The following is an 18,510-nucleotide window of genomic DNA, read 5'->3' as shown; positions in this document are numbered from 1 at the left end:
CCATTTGCATTACATGCAAATTCTGTTTAACCCTAACTTTTAGTGATCTGGACAGGGCCCGACACCATCTAGTAGGATTAGCCCATAGGCATGCTTCAAGTAGGGAGAGAATTTTGCATAGTTGTAAATATGTAAATGTTATTCTAATGTACCAAATGAAAATAAACTACAACGGAGTCCCGCTAACATGAACCCCACAAATCCAAAAAAACTGGCTAATCCGAACAAGTTCATGGGGAAAAGATTTATTTTTAAAAAATGTAAATTTTTTTCATACTAATTATATTTGATGTCTTGACCCAATTCACAACATGCTTAGTGATTTAGTTCTTAAAAAAAGTTACATGCTTATAGAGATTAATTTAACTTCATGTTGTTGCATTATGACAATTACCTATTTGGCTAATCCGAAAATATGGTAATCCGAACAGGTCTCCTCTCAGCCCTATTTTAGTTCAGATTAGCGGGACTCCACTGTAACGTTAACAGACATAGAACGTTTTACAAGACGATAAGTCGAGTTGACATGTGCCAACCTAATAGGTGTATGCCAGACTGCGAACACGTTTTTTCATTCCCAGTTCACGGGAAGAGATTTTTTTTTGAGGGCTGATTCCAAAAGTGTTTGAATAAGCCAGAACTCACCGTAGTTCCATTTCCTGCCTCCAATGGAAATGCTTGTCAACATAATGGCAGGAAAGACCCGGGGGTCCTTAGTTCCCCTCCCCATTAATTAATGTACAACTTTTCAAAACCTCAAAATTAAAAAAAAAATCTAGACTTTAAACTTATTGTGGCCATAACTGTAAAAATAATATGCACATATCTCATAACTTTTAAGGTTTCCAATGACTTCTATTGGCTATTGACTTAATTTTTTGTCGTAATATGTCAAATCTGGGTACACTCCCCTCCTGGTACCTGGCCCCGGGGATTTTGCCCTTACCCCCCTCAATGGCCATGCTTCCTAGCACAAATAAATTTTAGTATTTAGTAAAATTAAATTATTATTAGTTTTATGAAAGATGATATATATTGGGATGGGAATTATTTAAGAACTGCAGTTTGTAAGCTCAAAATAGGTTAGACTAAACTATTTTCTAAACTGCTATCACTTCTAAATAAGTACAATATTAACCATCAGCACTAGGATATCCACACCAAATGTTCAAAGTTACTCACCAATATCCAGTTCATCTGATTCTGCGCGCAAGCGATGATAGTCTACAGCCCCTTCCGATTCCTCTAATGCATGCAGACGACACAAAAATACACCTTGTGACAGGTAGACATGACCAGACCAATTCCGCATGCAAGGACATGGTATAATTAAGCTGCAAAAAATAAGCTTTAGGAGATGTGTAATTAATTCCTGCAATGTGCAAAAATAATCACATTTTGGCAATTTGAAATGAAATGGAACAAAAGATATACCATGCAACATCAGCAACATTAAGTCATAAAAGTTATCCATGCACTGCACCATAAAAAAATGACATACATATGCAGGAATAAAAATTAAGTTTTGGAAACATGAAATCCTTAAGTCAGGTGCACTTGAAAGCAATGGAAAATGGGTGCACATCATGCAGCATTACAAATGTGACAATAATACAGAAAAAATAGCATTTCTAAAATAAAAAAATAAAATGTAAGTTAAATTACAGCTTAGTTATGTAATGAACCTTTTTTTTAAATTTACATACACTGTTAGTAAATATCCCAAACCAAAACAAATAAACCAACATACATTATTTTATGAGCTAAAAATTGTAAACCTTGTTTTCTCACTACAGTAAACCACAAACTTAAAAGGAACGTGTACGTGGGGACGTTTCACAAATAGATTTTATTGTTAATATAATCCACCTTCCGCTCATACAAAATATAACACCATTTGCACCATTAAGACTAAAATTGCGTTGTTTGTGCCTGTTTTAAACCTGTATGTTTGTCTCTGTTCCTGTGTTTATTTTTGTATTTGTATAGGACCAGTTTGTTGTAGGACAACATAAGTTGGCTTGTAATACAATCAATTTTAAAAAAAATTAGTGAGTCTTTCAGTATTCGCCAGTGATGTGTAAACATCTAACCTCGGCAACGAGAAAATACATGTTTTCTCATGTTGTTCATGTTGCAAATAAACTTATAACACGAAACTCATACACAAACATTAATGTAGAACTCTTAAAAATAATGCAGAGCATGATAAATAAACTGATGAATAAAATATTAGCTTTTTAAATACCAAAATTTTTGGATGTGAATCACACACATGCTTTCTGTGCCTGCAGCTAGAAGTCACTGCATGTAAATGCTGCTCGCCACCATCACCCGCAGATAACAGCTGGGGATGAGCGAAAAGATTATTTTTCAATACCAATTATGACAGTAATGTTTCTGATTGAATAACTGGTAATTTAGATGGTTAATGTTATCAGTTATTGGGTATGAATGTCTGTTTTCGATTATTCACTATTCCAATTGCAAAGAGTGACTAAATAATCATTAGAGCCATCAAAATTATGGTGTAATTTTAACAATGGCATTGTAATAAATTTTCCTTTTTTTATTCAAAATAAAAGAATATTTTGTTGTTACAGATGTAATTATATATAATTTGATCCAAGCAGATTATCTATTTGCATAATTACAAAGAAATTTGTGCTGACACACATTCTTCTTAACTTTGACGTGAAGACGCTATAGTTCATCATTAAAATACGGCTTATCTTTTTAAAATTCACTAGATAGTTAATACCGTTAAGTTTGTGCACACGTGAGAAGTTATACTTCTATGGCATTACTAAAATATTAACCTGAAACGTTTTAAAACATATAACACTAAGAAGGACTATTTGTGTATATTTATTTTTGCTTAAATGACTGAAATCAGTCTGAAAATATTTCATAAAAAAAACTTTAACCTTATTCAGTTGATTTAACATTATTAATATATTATATTATTATGTTATAATATTATAAAAAAAGTAATAATTTTTCAGTGACGAGATTCGAATCGCGTCTCTTGAGGTTAACAAGCTTGCTCTGTACCGCTGTGCCATCAAGCCAATTAGAAATTTAGAAAGAGAATATGTTTTATAATAATTGTAATGCTAGTTTTCTTAGGTATTCTAAAACTTGATATTACTTTTTACTTTGACTATTTTAGTTTACCAAATATATTTCAGGATAGTTTCACTAACACAAAGTTACATTTGGCACACCAACACATTTGATATGTACCCTAATATTTAACGAAAGTGACTATATACGGGTTTATGTCGCTACATGTGGATCAACCATCTTTGTCACATTTCCGTGCATCGACTTCCGTTCCATTTTCACGAAATTACTCCTACCAAATGCTGTACGCAGAGAGCTAAGATGTTTACACACCAATAAATAATGCTTGTTTTACAATGAAAGGTCTTTAATCTGGCATTCTATGGTTCGGCATATTCTGTAGTGCAGCACCAATACAGCCACTCACAACCAGATTTTTCGGGTGCATTTTGTGTGACCTTGGCCGCCAAGCCTAATTACTACGCTGCTGCCATTTTTAGTTCCCTCAGAGTTTACTGTCTCTGTCGTTTTTCATTTTAGTTCAGTGTTTCCTGTTTTATAGCGGGTCACAGTTCACATTTCGCGGATACATTGTTGTAGTTTTTTTTTTTTGAAGTTGTGGACTCAACGTGTTACCGAATACTTTTTTGAATAGTTACGCTCATCTGTATTGCTTCTTTCTATCGACAACTTACTACAACTTGTTTTAAATATCATTTTAATGTATATAAATTTAGTTTGGTATTCACATTAAAACTATAGTGACATTGAACAATGCAGCAAAAATTTCCAATCCGGCTGGCCGTGTTCCTGAACTAGCCGGATCAAAGACTATTCACTACACCAAATATTGTGCGAAAGTAATGTTTTTCTAGTCTCCTATGCATGTCATACTAATAAAATAACATATTTTTTATTAATATGACAAGTTCGTAGTAAAAGATAATCACTTGCACATGTATGGCTGATGAGGATGTTAAAATTATCTAGAATCATGAAAATAAAACTTTTTTCATAATGAACCATTTACGTTTTAACACTTAAAATTGTTATGGTTAAAATGTACATATACCGATAAAAATCAGTATAAAATAACATGATTGTGATTCAGTTAAATACGCAGGTCCCATTAAAAACTGTTCATGTAAAAATTAAACATATTAATATGACTAAACAGAAAGAATTTAACATATGGGGTTATTTGGGCTAACATGTAAATGTAAATGTTAAATGCAGATGTAATAGATGATTACCATAACGTGAAAATGAGCAATAACATGGTCAAGATTCTGCTTAACATGCCGTGCCGACGGAAAAGTGTTTGTTATGAAAAAATCTTCAAAGAATATGAATCAAATACTTTTTCAATAATGAAACATTTATTCTGTTACTTATAGGTGTGTTGCAGGAAATAAATAACAAACAAAAGGAATGTGCATGTCTTAGTGCATGGCACGATACGATACCAAGTGGATAACTGCACGCAACCAGCAGAAGTAAATACCTACAAACAGTAACGTTCATAACATTTTCCTGCAGGTGGAGTCTTTCCTAAGTCAAACTAAAAATCAAACTGAGAGAAACAACAGTGTATAATGTCCTTAAAAAATAATAGCTCCCAGCTAACTCACCGGTGCAATTTGATTGGCTATGAAGCAAGTTAAGGCATGCTCGTCTAGGTGTCGTGCTCGGGACTTCTAAACTCTTTCTGCACTCACCAAATGAATTGCAACCATTTTCTTCAGCACTTGATCCGCCTGGTGCAAACAAAATGATGGGTAAGTTAGTAAACATGCAAGCCACATTTAGAATGCAGCAGATTGTAACATGCTGCTCGAAAAAAAAAAAAAAGTAACACATCAATTAATGACCACTGCATACATGCACTCATGCAAAAGTTACAAACTAAAACATGGTTTTCAAAACAACAGTGCATTATGATGAAAAAAAAAAGCTTAAGTGCACGTTAAATAGGTTTTTCGTAAAATTATGTAAATCACCAAAATCATTCCAAGTCACCAGTGAAAAAATTAAAAGAAAAAAAAAATTAAATCAACCAGACACTAAGGAATTGAAACAATGAAGATGTATTTAGTTCACATGCAAAATAATGTGAACAATTATGCAGTGAAAGGGAAGAGCATATTATGTTGTGTGCTGCACTGTCCTCTAAGCGCATTAAGTCATGCCTACCACGATGTTCACCAGGGGGAGGGCCTGAAACAAAGACTTGTGGGAAAGTGCATTGCTGTCGTGCTGTGCTAGGTGACTAGCTACAGTTTGGCCGACGATCAAAACGGCTAATGTTCCACGTGACACACACATGACAGCAAGTATGGTTCTTCTACCTGGTCAGCATCGCGTGGGAGGGACACGAGTGACGGGCGTTCCCACGGTTTCGCACACCTTGTTTCAAGCATTCCATCCATGCTCAGTAATCAAACATGTTTCGGTGAATCTCGTTCACAGCAACGAAGTGAGCACCGAAGTCAGGTTTCCGGAGACACAGGTGCTCATTCCAAGCCATAGACTACACAAGGACATAGACTGTCTGTGCGAGCCACAAAGTAGATAATCTTTGAGCCCTACAAGCTCATTTTTAAACAGAATCATCAAAAATGTATGTCTGAATGCCTAAGATCGTATGCAGCAAGTGTTTGATATTTCACGACAAGTTAATTCAAATATGTCCAACAACAAATTGATTCAAGTTGAATAACTTAAATCACAAACATTGGTCTTTTGATGAAACATTCGTAAACAAACGTATACAGCTTTGTTTACATTAACAGAATCTGAGCGTTCTGTTGGACAATCACAAGCCAGTGTTGGGAGTCATTTGCAGAAGACAAGAATCGGCCTACATCTATCATTACTGTATGCTCCAAGCCACACTCAGCAGCAGAAAGGCAGTTTGATGGTTATTCAACTGGCAATAAATATTGCACAGGTAAATGGCGGAGGAACTGTAGCTGCAGAACGGCATAGTGGACTAACTGGAACTTCAACATGACTGTTAGTTTGTTAGCTGAGCCAACCTGAATGGGTACAAGTGGTTGACACCACAAGCATGAACAATGACTTCAATCCTTTGACTATAAAATAGTCTGATAATATCTCGAGCGCACTTACATTTCGTGAGTCTTACAGCCCGCTGAACTTTTCCCCAATTTTGTTATGTTCTGCTCTCTGAGTATGCACCCACATCACATGCCAAACACAGAAACATTTTCATCATATGTTTTTTTCCTCAATTTTTAATAGTTATGTTGTTTAGGTAAGATGCACCTGCGACAAGAACTTGAAAGCACTCCACCATAAACTGAGTTGTAATGAATCGTATGGTGTTGAGTTGAAACAGGTGGAAAGCTTCAAGTATTTAGGAAGTGTATGTATTGGAAAAAAAAAAGGGGGGGGGGGAGCAAAAACAAGGAGGAAATAGTAAGGAGAGGACAACAATGAGATGCTTTCTACAGTTGTATAAGGGATTTGGTATGGAAGACAGAGGTGCCATTAAAATGCAAAGAAGTGTTGTACAATACCTACTATGTGCCCATAGTCTCTTATGTGCCAGAGACTTGGACTGTGGATAAGAGAGATTCTGGGAAGATCAAAGAAATAGGAATTAAGTTTATGAGGAGTATATTGTTAATTACAAGGCGAGACAGGATCAGGAATGAGACTCTGCAAGCAAGAGCAGGAGTACAGATCTTGAATGAGATAATGGAAAAAGCAAGTATGTATGAGGTAATCCAGCCATGTCCAGAGGATAGGAAAAGAGAAGCTGCCTAGGAAAATGAAGTACACTCGAAGAAGGCCGCAAGGAACACCAAGGAGGAGGCGGAAAGAGCAGATAACTGAATAATGCAGGAGAAGGAAAAAAGAGTGGAACATGAGTGAAGGAGGAGTAATGGTGTAGTGACAGAGGAAGATGGAGGCTGACCCAGTCACAGGCTGGAAGCATATGATGATGATGATGATGGATAGATGATGATGGCTGGATGATGATGTTATAAAGATTGAAAAACACAGCCTCTAATGGTAAGCAGATGCATGATGTAAATGAAAATGTCAGTACGACACAATTTAAATTGTTGCTAGTTGTGTTTATTCTGTAACGAAATTTCCGATCTGTGAAGTTGAATTACAATGGGAGGTTTTTGGAATAGATCCACGCAATATTAGTTGTTACTAAAGTAACTGCCCACAACTTTTGTCAGTTGTCTTAGTGTAAGCGAGTTACGTGTTATAATCTAAGCCATCAGGCTGCCTTCTGAAAAATTGTGTCTTACTAAAATTACAAATTTGTTGTAAAAGCACTGTAATGACATGCAAGCATTTCCTGGAACAAAAAAAAAAAGACACAAGTAAATGGTAACGCTAACTTGAAAACGCCATTGTACAGAGTACCAACAATACACAGGAGAGTACTGCATCGCATTGCAGTGTTTGGGAAACCACATCACAAACCCGACAAAGCCACGAAATGCGTGAAGTACGTCCAGCGTGGCTCAGCGACAAGACTCGGTTAGACCTACGGGAGAAGTGAGGGCAGCGGGGCAGGCGGTTAGTGGAGGCGAGACGGCCGGACGGTTAGGGGGCCACGGCACGCCGGCGTGTACCTTGAACGCCCTGCAACAAGACCGCGCTGATGCTGAGCCCTGACGTGGAGGGCGCGGGCGGCACGAAGCCCACCGTCGTTATCACCTTGGCGGTCGCCGGCGGCGCCACGACCGGCGACTGCGGGGGGGTGGAGCCGGGCTGGTAGCCCCCTGGCCGCGACAGCGCAACACAAGAGAGAAGACGTGACAACACCCGTCGCGGCGCATGCAGAACAGTGGCGGCATGCGTGCGGTTACATCCTCCGGGCCGACGGATCGATAAAATATTCTGCTGCACACACCTTTAAACCACGTCATTGAAATCCTTTTCAAAGCTTTTTCAAGCACAATTATCAAGGCACTGTCTCACATGTTCATGTAGGTTATTTCATTTTATTGTCATCATTACCTATTACTTAAAGGTTATTCATATGAATTTATCATAATATCTTTTTTGCATTACATAGTTGGTCACAAATTTTGCCTCTCAGATATTTACTACTTGTTATCTAATAGCAGTAAAAAGTCATGGAAGTGTTTAAGGGAAGATTCAGGATTATTTCTTAAAGGGGGGGAGAAGAATGACAAAAACTCAAGGTTACCTATATGATAAAAAAAAAAGCTTCAAATCATACTCTTTCAATTATTTGTTACCGGACACTTACTCTCGCTCGACGTCCATGGTACTGGGTGCTCAGAGATTTAAGCATTCAACAAAATAACCGAGACTTTGAACTTAAAAGATGGCCAAGAACCAAAATCCAACACAATTTCCAGAAAACTCTGGTGGAAACCAAAATTATACTTTGTCATAAATACAAATTTTTAAATGAATACAATTTTAGGTAGTGGATATTATGGTAAAGCTTTCCTTCCATGACATTTTATACCTCGAAAATAACTCTCAGTAAATATCTGGTAAAATTTGTGGAGAATAAACAAATACTAAAGAACCATGTTTATCATGGTAATATCATAAATATAAAATAACCAACATCACGGGCAAGACCGGGCCGTAAGTCGAAACTGTGTGTCGGGCAGTGGCAAAATCGCAGCGGAGTTTATCTTCTTTCAGTTTCTAATTCCCTCCAAACCGCAAAAGAAAAAAGAAATGTCAACCAGCAACTCACTTACCTTTCGACTGCAGCATGGCCAGCCCTGGCTCCTCGTCTGGCTGATCGCTGCCGATCAACCGACTACACAACGCTCCAATTGTTACAGATCTGCGTGCCACTCGCTATCCAGTGACAGCTTACCGGTCACACACCTAGGCCTCTTCAGTCATGATCTCAAGTGCACTTCATCGTAAATACGGCCGCATGACAATACACACTCACGAAAGAAGAAAAAAGCATTCATAACCATTAGACCCAAAAATTTTTAAACTACCATAGCAATGTCAACCAAACTGTTTTGTTTACAACCATAAAGATCTTAAACCATTTTAAATAGCTCGGTGTTCATATAGCTCAGAACAATATAATTTCATTAGCAGTAAAAGGATAGTAATTTAATTTTTTTTTAAAGATAACGTAACCCCTGCGGTAGAAATAAACGGCAACGAAATGCACGTGTGAAATCCAACCAGTGGGAGGACACCAGGCACTGCCCGAGAGTCTGAATCCACAACTGACTGTTCTGCCGCCAGGCCTCCCTCTCAGGTGTGCACTATTTATAGCCTGCCTTGGGGCCGAAGTGTCCGTAAATAAAGAGCACAATGGCAGCGTCAAACAATCACAGCGCCAGCCTGACGCGGCTGTCGTGGCGACAAGCTGCCAAAGTACACGCTGCATGCTGCACGCCCACCACCCCCTTGCGCTGCTTGGAATATCTGTCCCACGTGCATTCATGAGATTACGGTAGATCATTCAGCAGAGGGGAATGAAACTAACATCATTTACAGGCTGAAAAATTTATAGTTAAAAATTAAAAAAAAAAAAAAAACCCATCTTTATCGTTGAATAAACTAAAAATTAAAAAAAATTAAAATTAAATTTTTCTCCAACAGCCGAATAATGCACCAAAAGTCTGTATAACTAAAAGCGGGAGGTGCTGTCTCTTTCATTTTTGTGATGACCATATCCTAAAATTTTCATAATGACTATATCCTAAAATTTTTATATTGACTATATACTAAAATTAGTGATAGAAAATCTATTACAAACCATTTTGTTATTAGTGATAAAATTTTTTTAGACAAATATATCAAGCTCCCAATTACTATTTTTAAAGTTCATATTGTTATTAATTTCATGAATTAATTTTCGTAATGACTACATCCTAAAAATAGTGATAGAACATTTAAGAAAAATTATATCAAGCACCTCATGCTTTTAGTTATACAGAGTTGTACATTATTTGGCTGTTGGACAAAAAAACTTAATTATAAATTTAATTATTTTATTTTTAGTTCATTCAATGATAAAAGCTTTTTTTCTTCTAAACTTTAAGTTTATTTTATTACTTTTAGTCTCAAAATAAAATTTCGCCATGTTTGATACAGTGGTCATTACCCATTTTCTACTTTATTGTTTACCACATCACATTAGCACTACAGCATTACCACAGAAATGCAGACATTAATTAATTAATAAAAATTAAGACAACAATGGTTTTAGCTTTCCAGTTAAATATTACATTAGATACATAATACAACAAACATTTATGGTTTTGAAAAACTAATTTAAAGGAAGCCTGATCTAAATTTGTGAGTTCTAGGTAAAATGAAAGCTCTAGACCGTCTTTCAAGTATCACAGGTTTGAAACTCGGCAGGGATGTTTTTTATATTACATACACATTACATGAGCATGGATTTTTCCTAAAATCAGCCTCCAAAGGCGGGTTACGGGAGCATTAAAGTTTTTAGGGCTTTCAACACCCCTTCCCCCGGCACATTTTCCACCATAACCCAACCTATTGGATATCAAAATCACTCCATTCTCCCCCTCCCTAAAAAGAGTCAAAATTTAGGGTGTTTAACCCCTCCTCCCTCTGAGGGGGAGAAAGTCGAACCCCGGGAACATTTTCCACCATAACCTGAATTCGGAAACACTCTAAATCATAAAGAATATGTTTTTAAAAATTTCAAAATTTAGGGTCATTATACTCTCCCCCTTCTGAGGAGGAGAAAGTCAAAACCCGATCTCAGAAACACTCTAAATAGAAAAGAATATATTTTTAAAATTTTCGAAATTTAACAGGCTTACTCCTTCCTCCCCGGGCACAGTTTCCATCATGACCCAACCTTTTGGATCGGAAACACTTAAAATGAAAAAGAATAAATTTTTTAAATTTTCAACATTTTTGGATCTTTAACCCCTCCTTCTCCCCCTTTAGGGGCACAGTCAACCCCAGAACATAACCTCATTAATATACATAAACTTGAAAAAAGTTTATAAACACAATTTTTATCTCTAATATTCACAATAAATAAATGTTTTCAATTATATGGACCATTATTCAATATCATCACTTAAGCATAAGATTTAAAACACATATATAATATTTATTTGTATGTAGCCTCTTTTTCATCCTGTGAAAAATTCATTGCATGGTGTGTGCGCATCGTAAAAATTCACTCGTTTCATTTTTTTCACAATGCACCTAAAGAAGTATGACTTAAAAAATACATTGAATATCAAGAAGAGGTATTCACAGTATGGGAGTGAATTTTTGTGAATAAAAGTGTTATGTCTGAAATACAAAATAATACTGCACACAATGTATACCATGATACAGTCACCCATGGCTATGCAACTGAGACTCTGTCAGAAGATACGAGAGACGTTCGGAAGAACAAATCAGAACAAAAGAAATTAAGTTCATCACAAGTATGTTGCCAGTGAACAAGAAAAACAATTATGCATGAACGTTTTTGTACAATTAACTAAAGTTGGCTTTCGAGGTTAAGTCATGTTGCAGTGGTTGTAAGTACCACCTTCCATTTTTCACTGTGGCAGAAGTCTTCAGAGTTGAGACTGCGACTTGGCTCAGCTTCGAAAGAAAAATAATTGATCAGGCAATGGCTGCGGAAGCCTGCAATATACTTTGATTTTGTACAATGTACATAAACTGAATGAGATTTAAAAAAAAAAAAACCTAGCAGAATGATATTACAGAAATAGTCTGACATAATTACTGAGAGTGTGAGCTGAGAGAAATGAGGAAGCTTATGTTAGGACCAAGAAGAAGGTGGGAAGAGAAAAAAGCTGCCCAAAAGCAAGAACATTACATTAAAGACTCAGCAACAAGATTGAAACAGTAGCACACTCAGACATTTTCTCATCACGACTAACTAAAATATGACAGTTAAAAAATAAAACCAATATTTTTTTAAAAATCTGATTGTTCACAATAAATTTTATCCACTTTAGGTATCTTTAATAACAAACACGAGAACTTCATCATGAAATATGATGTATGTGTATACTATTATGTCTTCCTAGCCTCCACTTACTGAGAGCTTTGAAGGATATGTGAGTTATATGGAAATTACTTAACTGTGGTAAAATGTTTACATGATTTACAGCTTCATATGTGTGATTTAAAATTTATTTTATAAACCACACAGCACATAATGCAAGAAAATGGATAGTTTACTATCATGTGTATGTAGGACAAAATCTAAAATAAATAAATAATTTATGAAAACATTTCAAAATTTAAAATATAGGTAACTAACTACTGAATATTACCAACTAAAAATAAATTTTAATTAGATACTGATCGACATCCTTATAAGAAACTCTGAAACATCATCAACACTATAAAAAATAACCACCCAAAAATATATTTTGCATAAATAATTAATTATCTATGCAGCTCTGCAAATTTAATAGCATATGAGTAAAAACGTTAAAAACCAATAGCAGACTTAACGCAATGTTACAGCCACTATACAACTGACTTAAAGTAGCATATTTATAAAGACCCATAGAATTAGATTCATGCATAGAAAAAGTGAATGAAAATGAAGTGCGCAAATGTGAAAAGAATTTAAAAATATGAATAGGCAATAAAAATAGTTTGTGGCATAAGTAGTGAACAAGACAAAAATATTATAATGTGATTATAATGCTTTCAAAAAAGTCAGCAATATGTAAATTTAGCAAGTACACAGTAGTTATAGAAACTTTTTCTATAAAGTTACCACAGGAATGGTGTGCGGACATTAAAATAAATATTATTTCTTGAACTTGTGATGTTATAAAATTTAAAAAGAATTGAAATAGGTAAGCTAATGAAACATACTCAGAAATATAAGATCTATAGAAATAATACTTAGTTGTAGTTTAAATCTTTTATTTAGAAAATTACCTTATGAATCCAAACCTAGATTCTCTCTGAGACGTGAGAGTTACTGAAGAATATAATTAGCTCATAATCACGAAAATACATTAGAAGGGCTAACAAAACACTTTATTGAGACCTGATGCACCTATAACCATTAAAATTAGACAGTAATGGATTTTTACCAGCTTAAATATTCCAAAAATTGGCAGTCGCTACAAAATGGCAGGTCATGTGTCAACTGTTTTGAAGCCAAAATAAAGACTTTTTAAAAATGTTAAAATTATCTTTGTGGTGCCCATCTAAATAAAACAAAATGCCTAACCAAGTTGCAGAAATAGTGAGGGCATTGAGAAAACTTTCATTATTATTGGATAGTCTGTGAGTGGCATCTGATTATTTTATGGTCACAGCTTTTTTTGCCACATTCAAAGTCCTTACAATTGATGGAAACAGAAACTGAGAATGGAACATTAAGACAATGTACCTATTACCTACCGTGTTGAAAAAAAAAAAAAATGTTGGAAACTCGTGAACAGCCCACAGCTTTCAATCACAGACAACTGTCTCTGAACTATTTCAAGGCAGCCACTAGATGTGTCCAAAAATTTTGGCTAGATCTCGCAAAAAAAAATAATCTGATTTTGTAGAAAACAAGTTACTTAAAATTTTTGTGTATCTGAACCAGTAAAGGAATAAGGAGCCTTAAATTCGTATTTAAAAACTACTAAAGCTTGGTAATAACTTTGCAGTGTTTCAAACAAATAGTTAATTTATTTCTGAAAACCTTATTTTAATGAATTATGATTTCAGTTCTAAATACCATTCTATGAAGTAATTCTTGAAGTGAAACTTCTTTGGACACAATGGGAGTAAAATTTCAAGGCCGAATTTTAATGGAATGTTTTCGTGAAACATTGATGTAAAACGATTTCTGATGCTAATAGGTTGCGGAGGGTGCAGAGAACTTGTCGGGCTCCACGTGGTGTGCGGCTCAGGTTGAACCCCGCCATGCTGCAGGGATAGGCGGGTAGGGGCGATAGGGACCCGCCTGCGCCTGACGCCATCCAGACTTTAGGGAGTATTTGGGCAGAGGGCAACACAACGGCGTTTGAGTTTATTGTGGCCATATTGGGGCCATATACCCAAACAAATAAAAAATGGCATTCTTTCAAGTATGCATTATTTCAGTTGTGTGACTAAATATGTTTTGCTTGTATAATGCTTTTCATGCTTTAGTTTGATGGGGTAAATGTTTTTCATAAATTATTATTTAACTAAATCTCACATTGTGTTATTATTATGAGTCCATGAGGGTGTAAATATTTTAAGTCCAACTAAAAATATGCTTGTTAAAAAATTTTAAAATAATTTCCGTGCGTAGAATATTAATCTTTTTAGTTTCACTTTGTGGCAATATGGTTATAATGTAACAAATTAACGTAAGGTAGGTACGTGCAGTCTAGTTTTCAACAGTGGACATGTTACTGATTGGTCATTCATTCGACGACAGAACATTATAAATGCCTATGAATGCATTGCAGTATGTCTATGTAGCCTACTGGCAGAATTTGTTGCACTATAACTTAATGATATGGTGATTTTTGCAGAACTACAAAATCAGTCTATTAGAATGCTTGATTACATCTAACCTATACATAATATTCTATTAAGTTAAAAACTAATTTATTATATTCAATACTAGCTTTGATATTTGCTAAAAAAATTTCTTTTTGGTGTGAGTATTTCAACATATTCATTGTTAATTAATCAATATTTTTACTGATATCCTAAGCTGTTATTTTGAAGTGTGTAATAATTTTTTTTATTCATGTTTATTAACTTATTTCTATTTTAATAAATTTAATACATGTTAGGTTTCTTAATAATTGAAAAAGAAATGAAAGCCAAAAAACCGCATGCTATGTTATCTTGTTATTAAATTGTATAAATGGTTTTGCTGGGTAATACTAAGTAATATTATAAATGTAGTTGAGAAAAAATTCACAGAAGTTTATTTACTTTTTAAAACATGTATAAATTGTAGTTAGAATTGATTTCATGCTATAGATGGAGTCCTGAAAATCTTAACATAACATTTTATGTTATGATTATTTAAAAAGTGAGTATTATTTATTGTTAATTAATCATTATTGATTGGTAAATAATTGTTCTGTTACTTCATGTTTATTTAGAAAATTGCTTCTTTCTCTCTTTTTATCTCTCTGCCATTTTACCCCTTACGATATACTTATGAGTCGAGGTTTGAATTGTCAAAGAAGTTTCATTTCTATCACATGTACTGAGTTACACGTGCTATTTTTTTTGTTACACTTCAGACTAGATGCAAATAAAAGTATGAGGTGTAATGGTACAAAGTTATTACAAGTTTAAAATTTTGTTTTACACTGGTCCTTAGATGCTAGTATGGTCTGAATCATGGGCACTGAACGATGCTTAAAAATAATATTTTCCCTCCAGATTTCATACCTTGCCCTACAATCACACAAGTATCTTATATAAGACATATAATTATGGTTTTAAAGTGGGTAAAAATAACTGCAATAACTTGAAAGTGTAAATTTCTCTATAAGAAGGCAGAGTCTTACAGGCAATTGAAATACATGCCTTGGACATTAATTTGAGGTATTCTTGGTTGTAGATGATGTGACACATTTGCCTGACAATGAAGAATTGGTTGTATACTTTGTGTTGTACGTATTTCAAAAAAGTAATTAGATGTGTTTTTCCAAAAATTGTATTTTTAATTTATCAGAATCATAATGCAAATGTGTAAATACATTATATGATTATTTGTGTGTTATAACTCGGAGTGTTTGACTCAATCTGGGGTTCACAATATATATTTTTTTTTTGAGAAAACATTGCAGCTTAAATAGAATCTTCAGTTTCCTATGGTTTTACAGTCATGCATGAATAAATAACAGTTTTCGCCGCCAAGTGAAAATCTGGTGCAAAATCCAGATGGTGGAAACCGTTATTCTAACTTTTTTCTGAGTTGATTCAGCATTCTACCAGTAAATACATAATGTAGTGGAAAATCAGAATGTTGCAATAAATGTTGCCCTAATACTTTGTATGTTATGTACTAGAAGCAACTAGTCTGTTTTTAACCTTTCACACAGGAAATAATAAGTATTAATCAATTAAATTAAAACATATACAAGTTTAATTTTAAGTTATACAAAGTTAAATTATTTTTGTCAAAAATTCTTTATGCCACTTAGAGATTAATGTGATAGTATGACAAGGTGCTAATGGTTAATGCCCAGACCAGTAAATCATAAAAAGTGAATTAATGATGGAAATGCTAATTGCTTAAACAGAACATTCACAATGAAATGGCTTAATGGCTTTGTAAAATAAGGCACACAATTGAACTATGCTAATTTTGCAATATGAAAGGAATGCTTCATACATACTAGAGAATTGTTCTTCCCAGTATTGAGTAGCTATTTAAAGAATCCAAACAAATAGCAAGCATGATATTTTTCTATAGTTACACGCAGAATTTTTCCAAATGCATGACATGTAAATTTTTTCATAATTAATTACAAATAATATAATGTTAATATTTCACAACATTTAATATCCTTTAAGCATTATATAACAAAAAAAGATCCATACTTTACATGTAGAAATCAAAAGAGCATTAACATTGTCACTAAAAATAAAACTGAAGGAAATTATTTTAATTTGTATCCAACAATTAGTTACCTATCTCAATAATTTTCCTGAACATTGTTTAACTTTAATCAACATTGTTTAACTTTAATCCTATGTTCTTGTTGTTACTGCCAAACATTCAAAACTTTAGAATTCTTTAGTAGTTTGAACAATATTTATTTTTAAGGCAAAAGGATGTTTATGTGGGTTTTATAATAACAATTACATATTTAAAAAAATCTGCCACTTGGCTGAACAAATAACCGAAACCGGCCTGTCATTAAATGGTAATTATAATTTTTATTAGGATATACATAGTGATACATTTATGCATACACTAATGTAACTACAGTGTGTCAGTTTATGTTACCCCGTCGATATTTAAGTACTTTTGTTCATTGCCGTGAATAACCGAGGTTATTATTATTTTCTAAATATGTTGAAGGGTGTAATTTTTCAATTGCAAAATGTAGCTTTATTTTTTTAAAAACAAAATATAGGAAAAATGAAACAATAGACATTATTATCATTATTATTATTATTATTATGGCTTGCATTTACCTTCTGGCTCTTTAGCAATGACAGTGGAGCTCCTGTCTACCCCGCCCTTAACTTTGTCGTCTGTTGGAGAGATGAACGAGAGATGCCAAGAACAAAAACACACAAAACACAAACAGGAGCAATAGATGCACCATTTTTACAATTTACACTACAGACTGTACACTACCAATACTGCATCAAGTAAAAAAAAAAAAAAAAAGGGATCCAACCACGATGAGAGAACTAGCATTTAATTGCATGCACAGAACACATACCTAACTATGTTTAAGACAGCATTAGAATACATATATTATTTATTTTATTAGTTTATTTTAAATATGTAGCATTAAATAAAAGGTAGTGATGAAATTGAAAATTTTGAGAAAACGTAAAACCTGTACTTCCAGATAAACTAACAAACAATATTCACATGCTGATGATCACAATGGGGAAAAACATTTAAGGATAAATAAGGGTCAGTAACACAATTTTCAGAAATTATATAGACACGGTGGTCAGAAAAACTAATATAAAATGTTGTTAATAAGCTATTTTGACTTGAGTCAAACTTTTAGTTGTTATCAGAATAGTTTTTGGAAACCAAATGTCTGGTTTTCAACCGCAAAAATGTTACCTTCCGATACTTATAACTCATGTAAATGGCCTTCAAATATAATTAATAATTAGAAATAAATAATAAATGATGAATAAGTATTGTATGTCAGCTGACAATTTTCAATATTCTGGAGAATTCTTGCCAATGATATGCATGAAACATTGTGTTTCGAAATCAAGTTAAGAGATAAGATATTTTGTACCTGTGGAAAAGCTGCCAAACTATTTTCCTGGGTTCTACTTGCATCAAGTAACAATATGACACTAAGAATTCCTACTGCAACTAAACAAAGAAATTATTTTCACTATATAGGAAGTTACGGAAAAAAGATAGTTAAAAGCATTTAATTTTGCCCGAATAATGTGGATATTGGATGCAGTCTACAGATGGTCTTTCATAAGCCACTAACATCCTAGAAGGATACCCAACCAAAAACTAAATGCCGAAGATATATGAAACAATTTTACAAGCATTTTGACAGGCAGCTTCTGTTTACATGATATAGTAACACGAATGCTGGACTATAAAAAAACTTACATGTGTAGGCCAACATAAAAAGCATATCAATGTCGCATAAGATAAAAAAAATAGAAATAAAATAATATTCAGAAACATAGTATCTTCATCTTGTATTAAAGAAATTTTTTTTTCGATGCAGAACACATTTTTGTACAACTAAATGATGCGCAGAGAATGATTATTAACTAAAC

At 34.0% G+C, this 18,510-nt stretch overlaps 1 protein-coding gene across 12 annotated transcripts in view; it reads right to left on the bottom strand.

The window, feature by feature from the left end:
* LOC134528123 (calcium/calmodulin-dependent protein kinase type II alpha chain) overlaps positions 1-18,510 on the bottom strand; it is a 349,589-nt gene that overhangs the window by 17,564 nt on the left and 313,515 nt on the right. For 4 of the 12 annotated variants that reach the window (XM_063361424.1, XM_063361425.1, XM_063361426.1 and 1 more), the window contains exon 13: positions 17,206-17,265. The exons of 4 other annotated variants lie outside the window; for them this stretch is intronic. In XM_063361424.1, coding sequence (XP_063217494.1) covers positions 17,206-17,265 — 60 coding nt within the window. Of the gene's footprint in view, positions 1-1,182; positions 1,246-4,697; positions 4,824-7,688; positions 7,839-17,205; positions 17,266-18,510 lie in introns of all 12 variants that reach the window. 4 more of the 12 variants (XM_063361420.1, XM_063361421.1, XM_063361422.1 and 1 more) reach the window with 3 other exon arrangements.

This window comes from Bacillus rossius, chromosome 1 (genome assembly GCF_032445375.1).
Source record: "Bacillus rossius redtenbacheri isolate Brsri chromosome 1, Brsri_v3, whole genome shotgun sequence".
Lineage (NCBI taxonomy): Eukaryota > Metazoa > Arthropoda > Insecta > Phasmatodea > Bacillidae > Bacillus > Bacillus rossius.
This window is presented reverse-complemented; position numbering and strand designations above follow the sequence as displayed.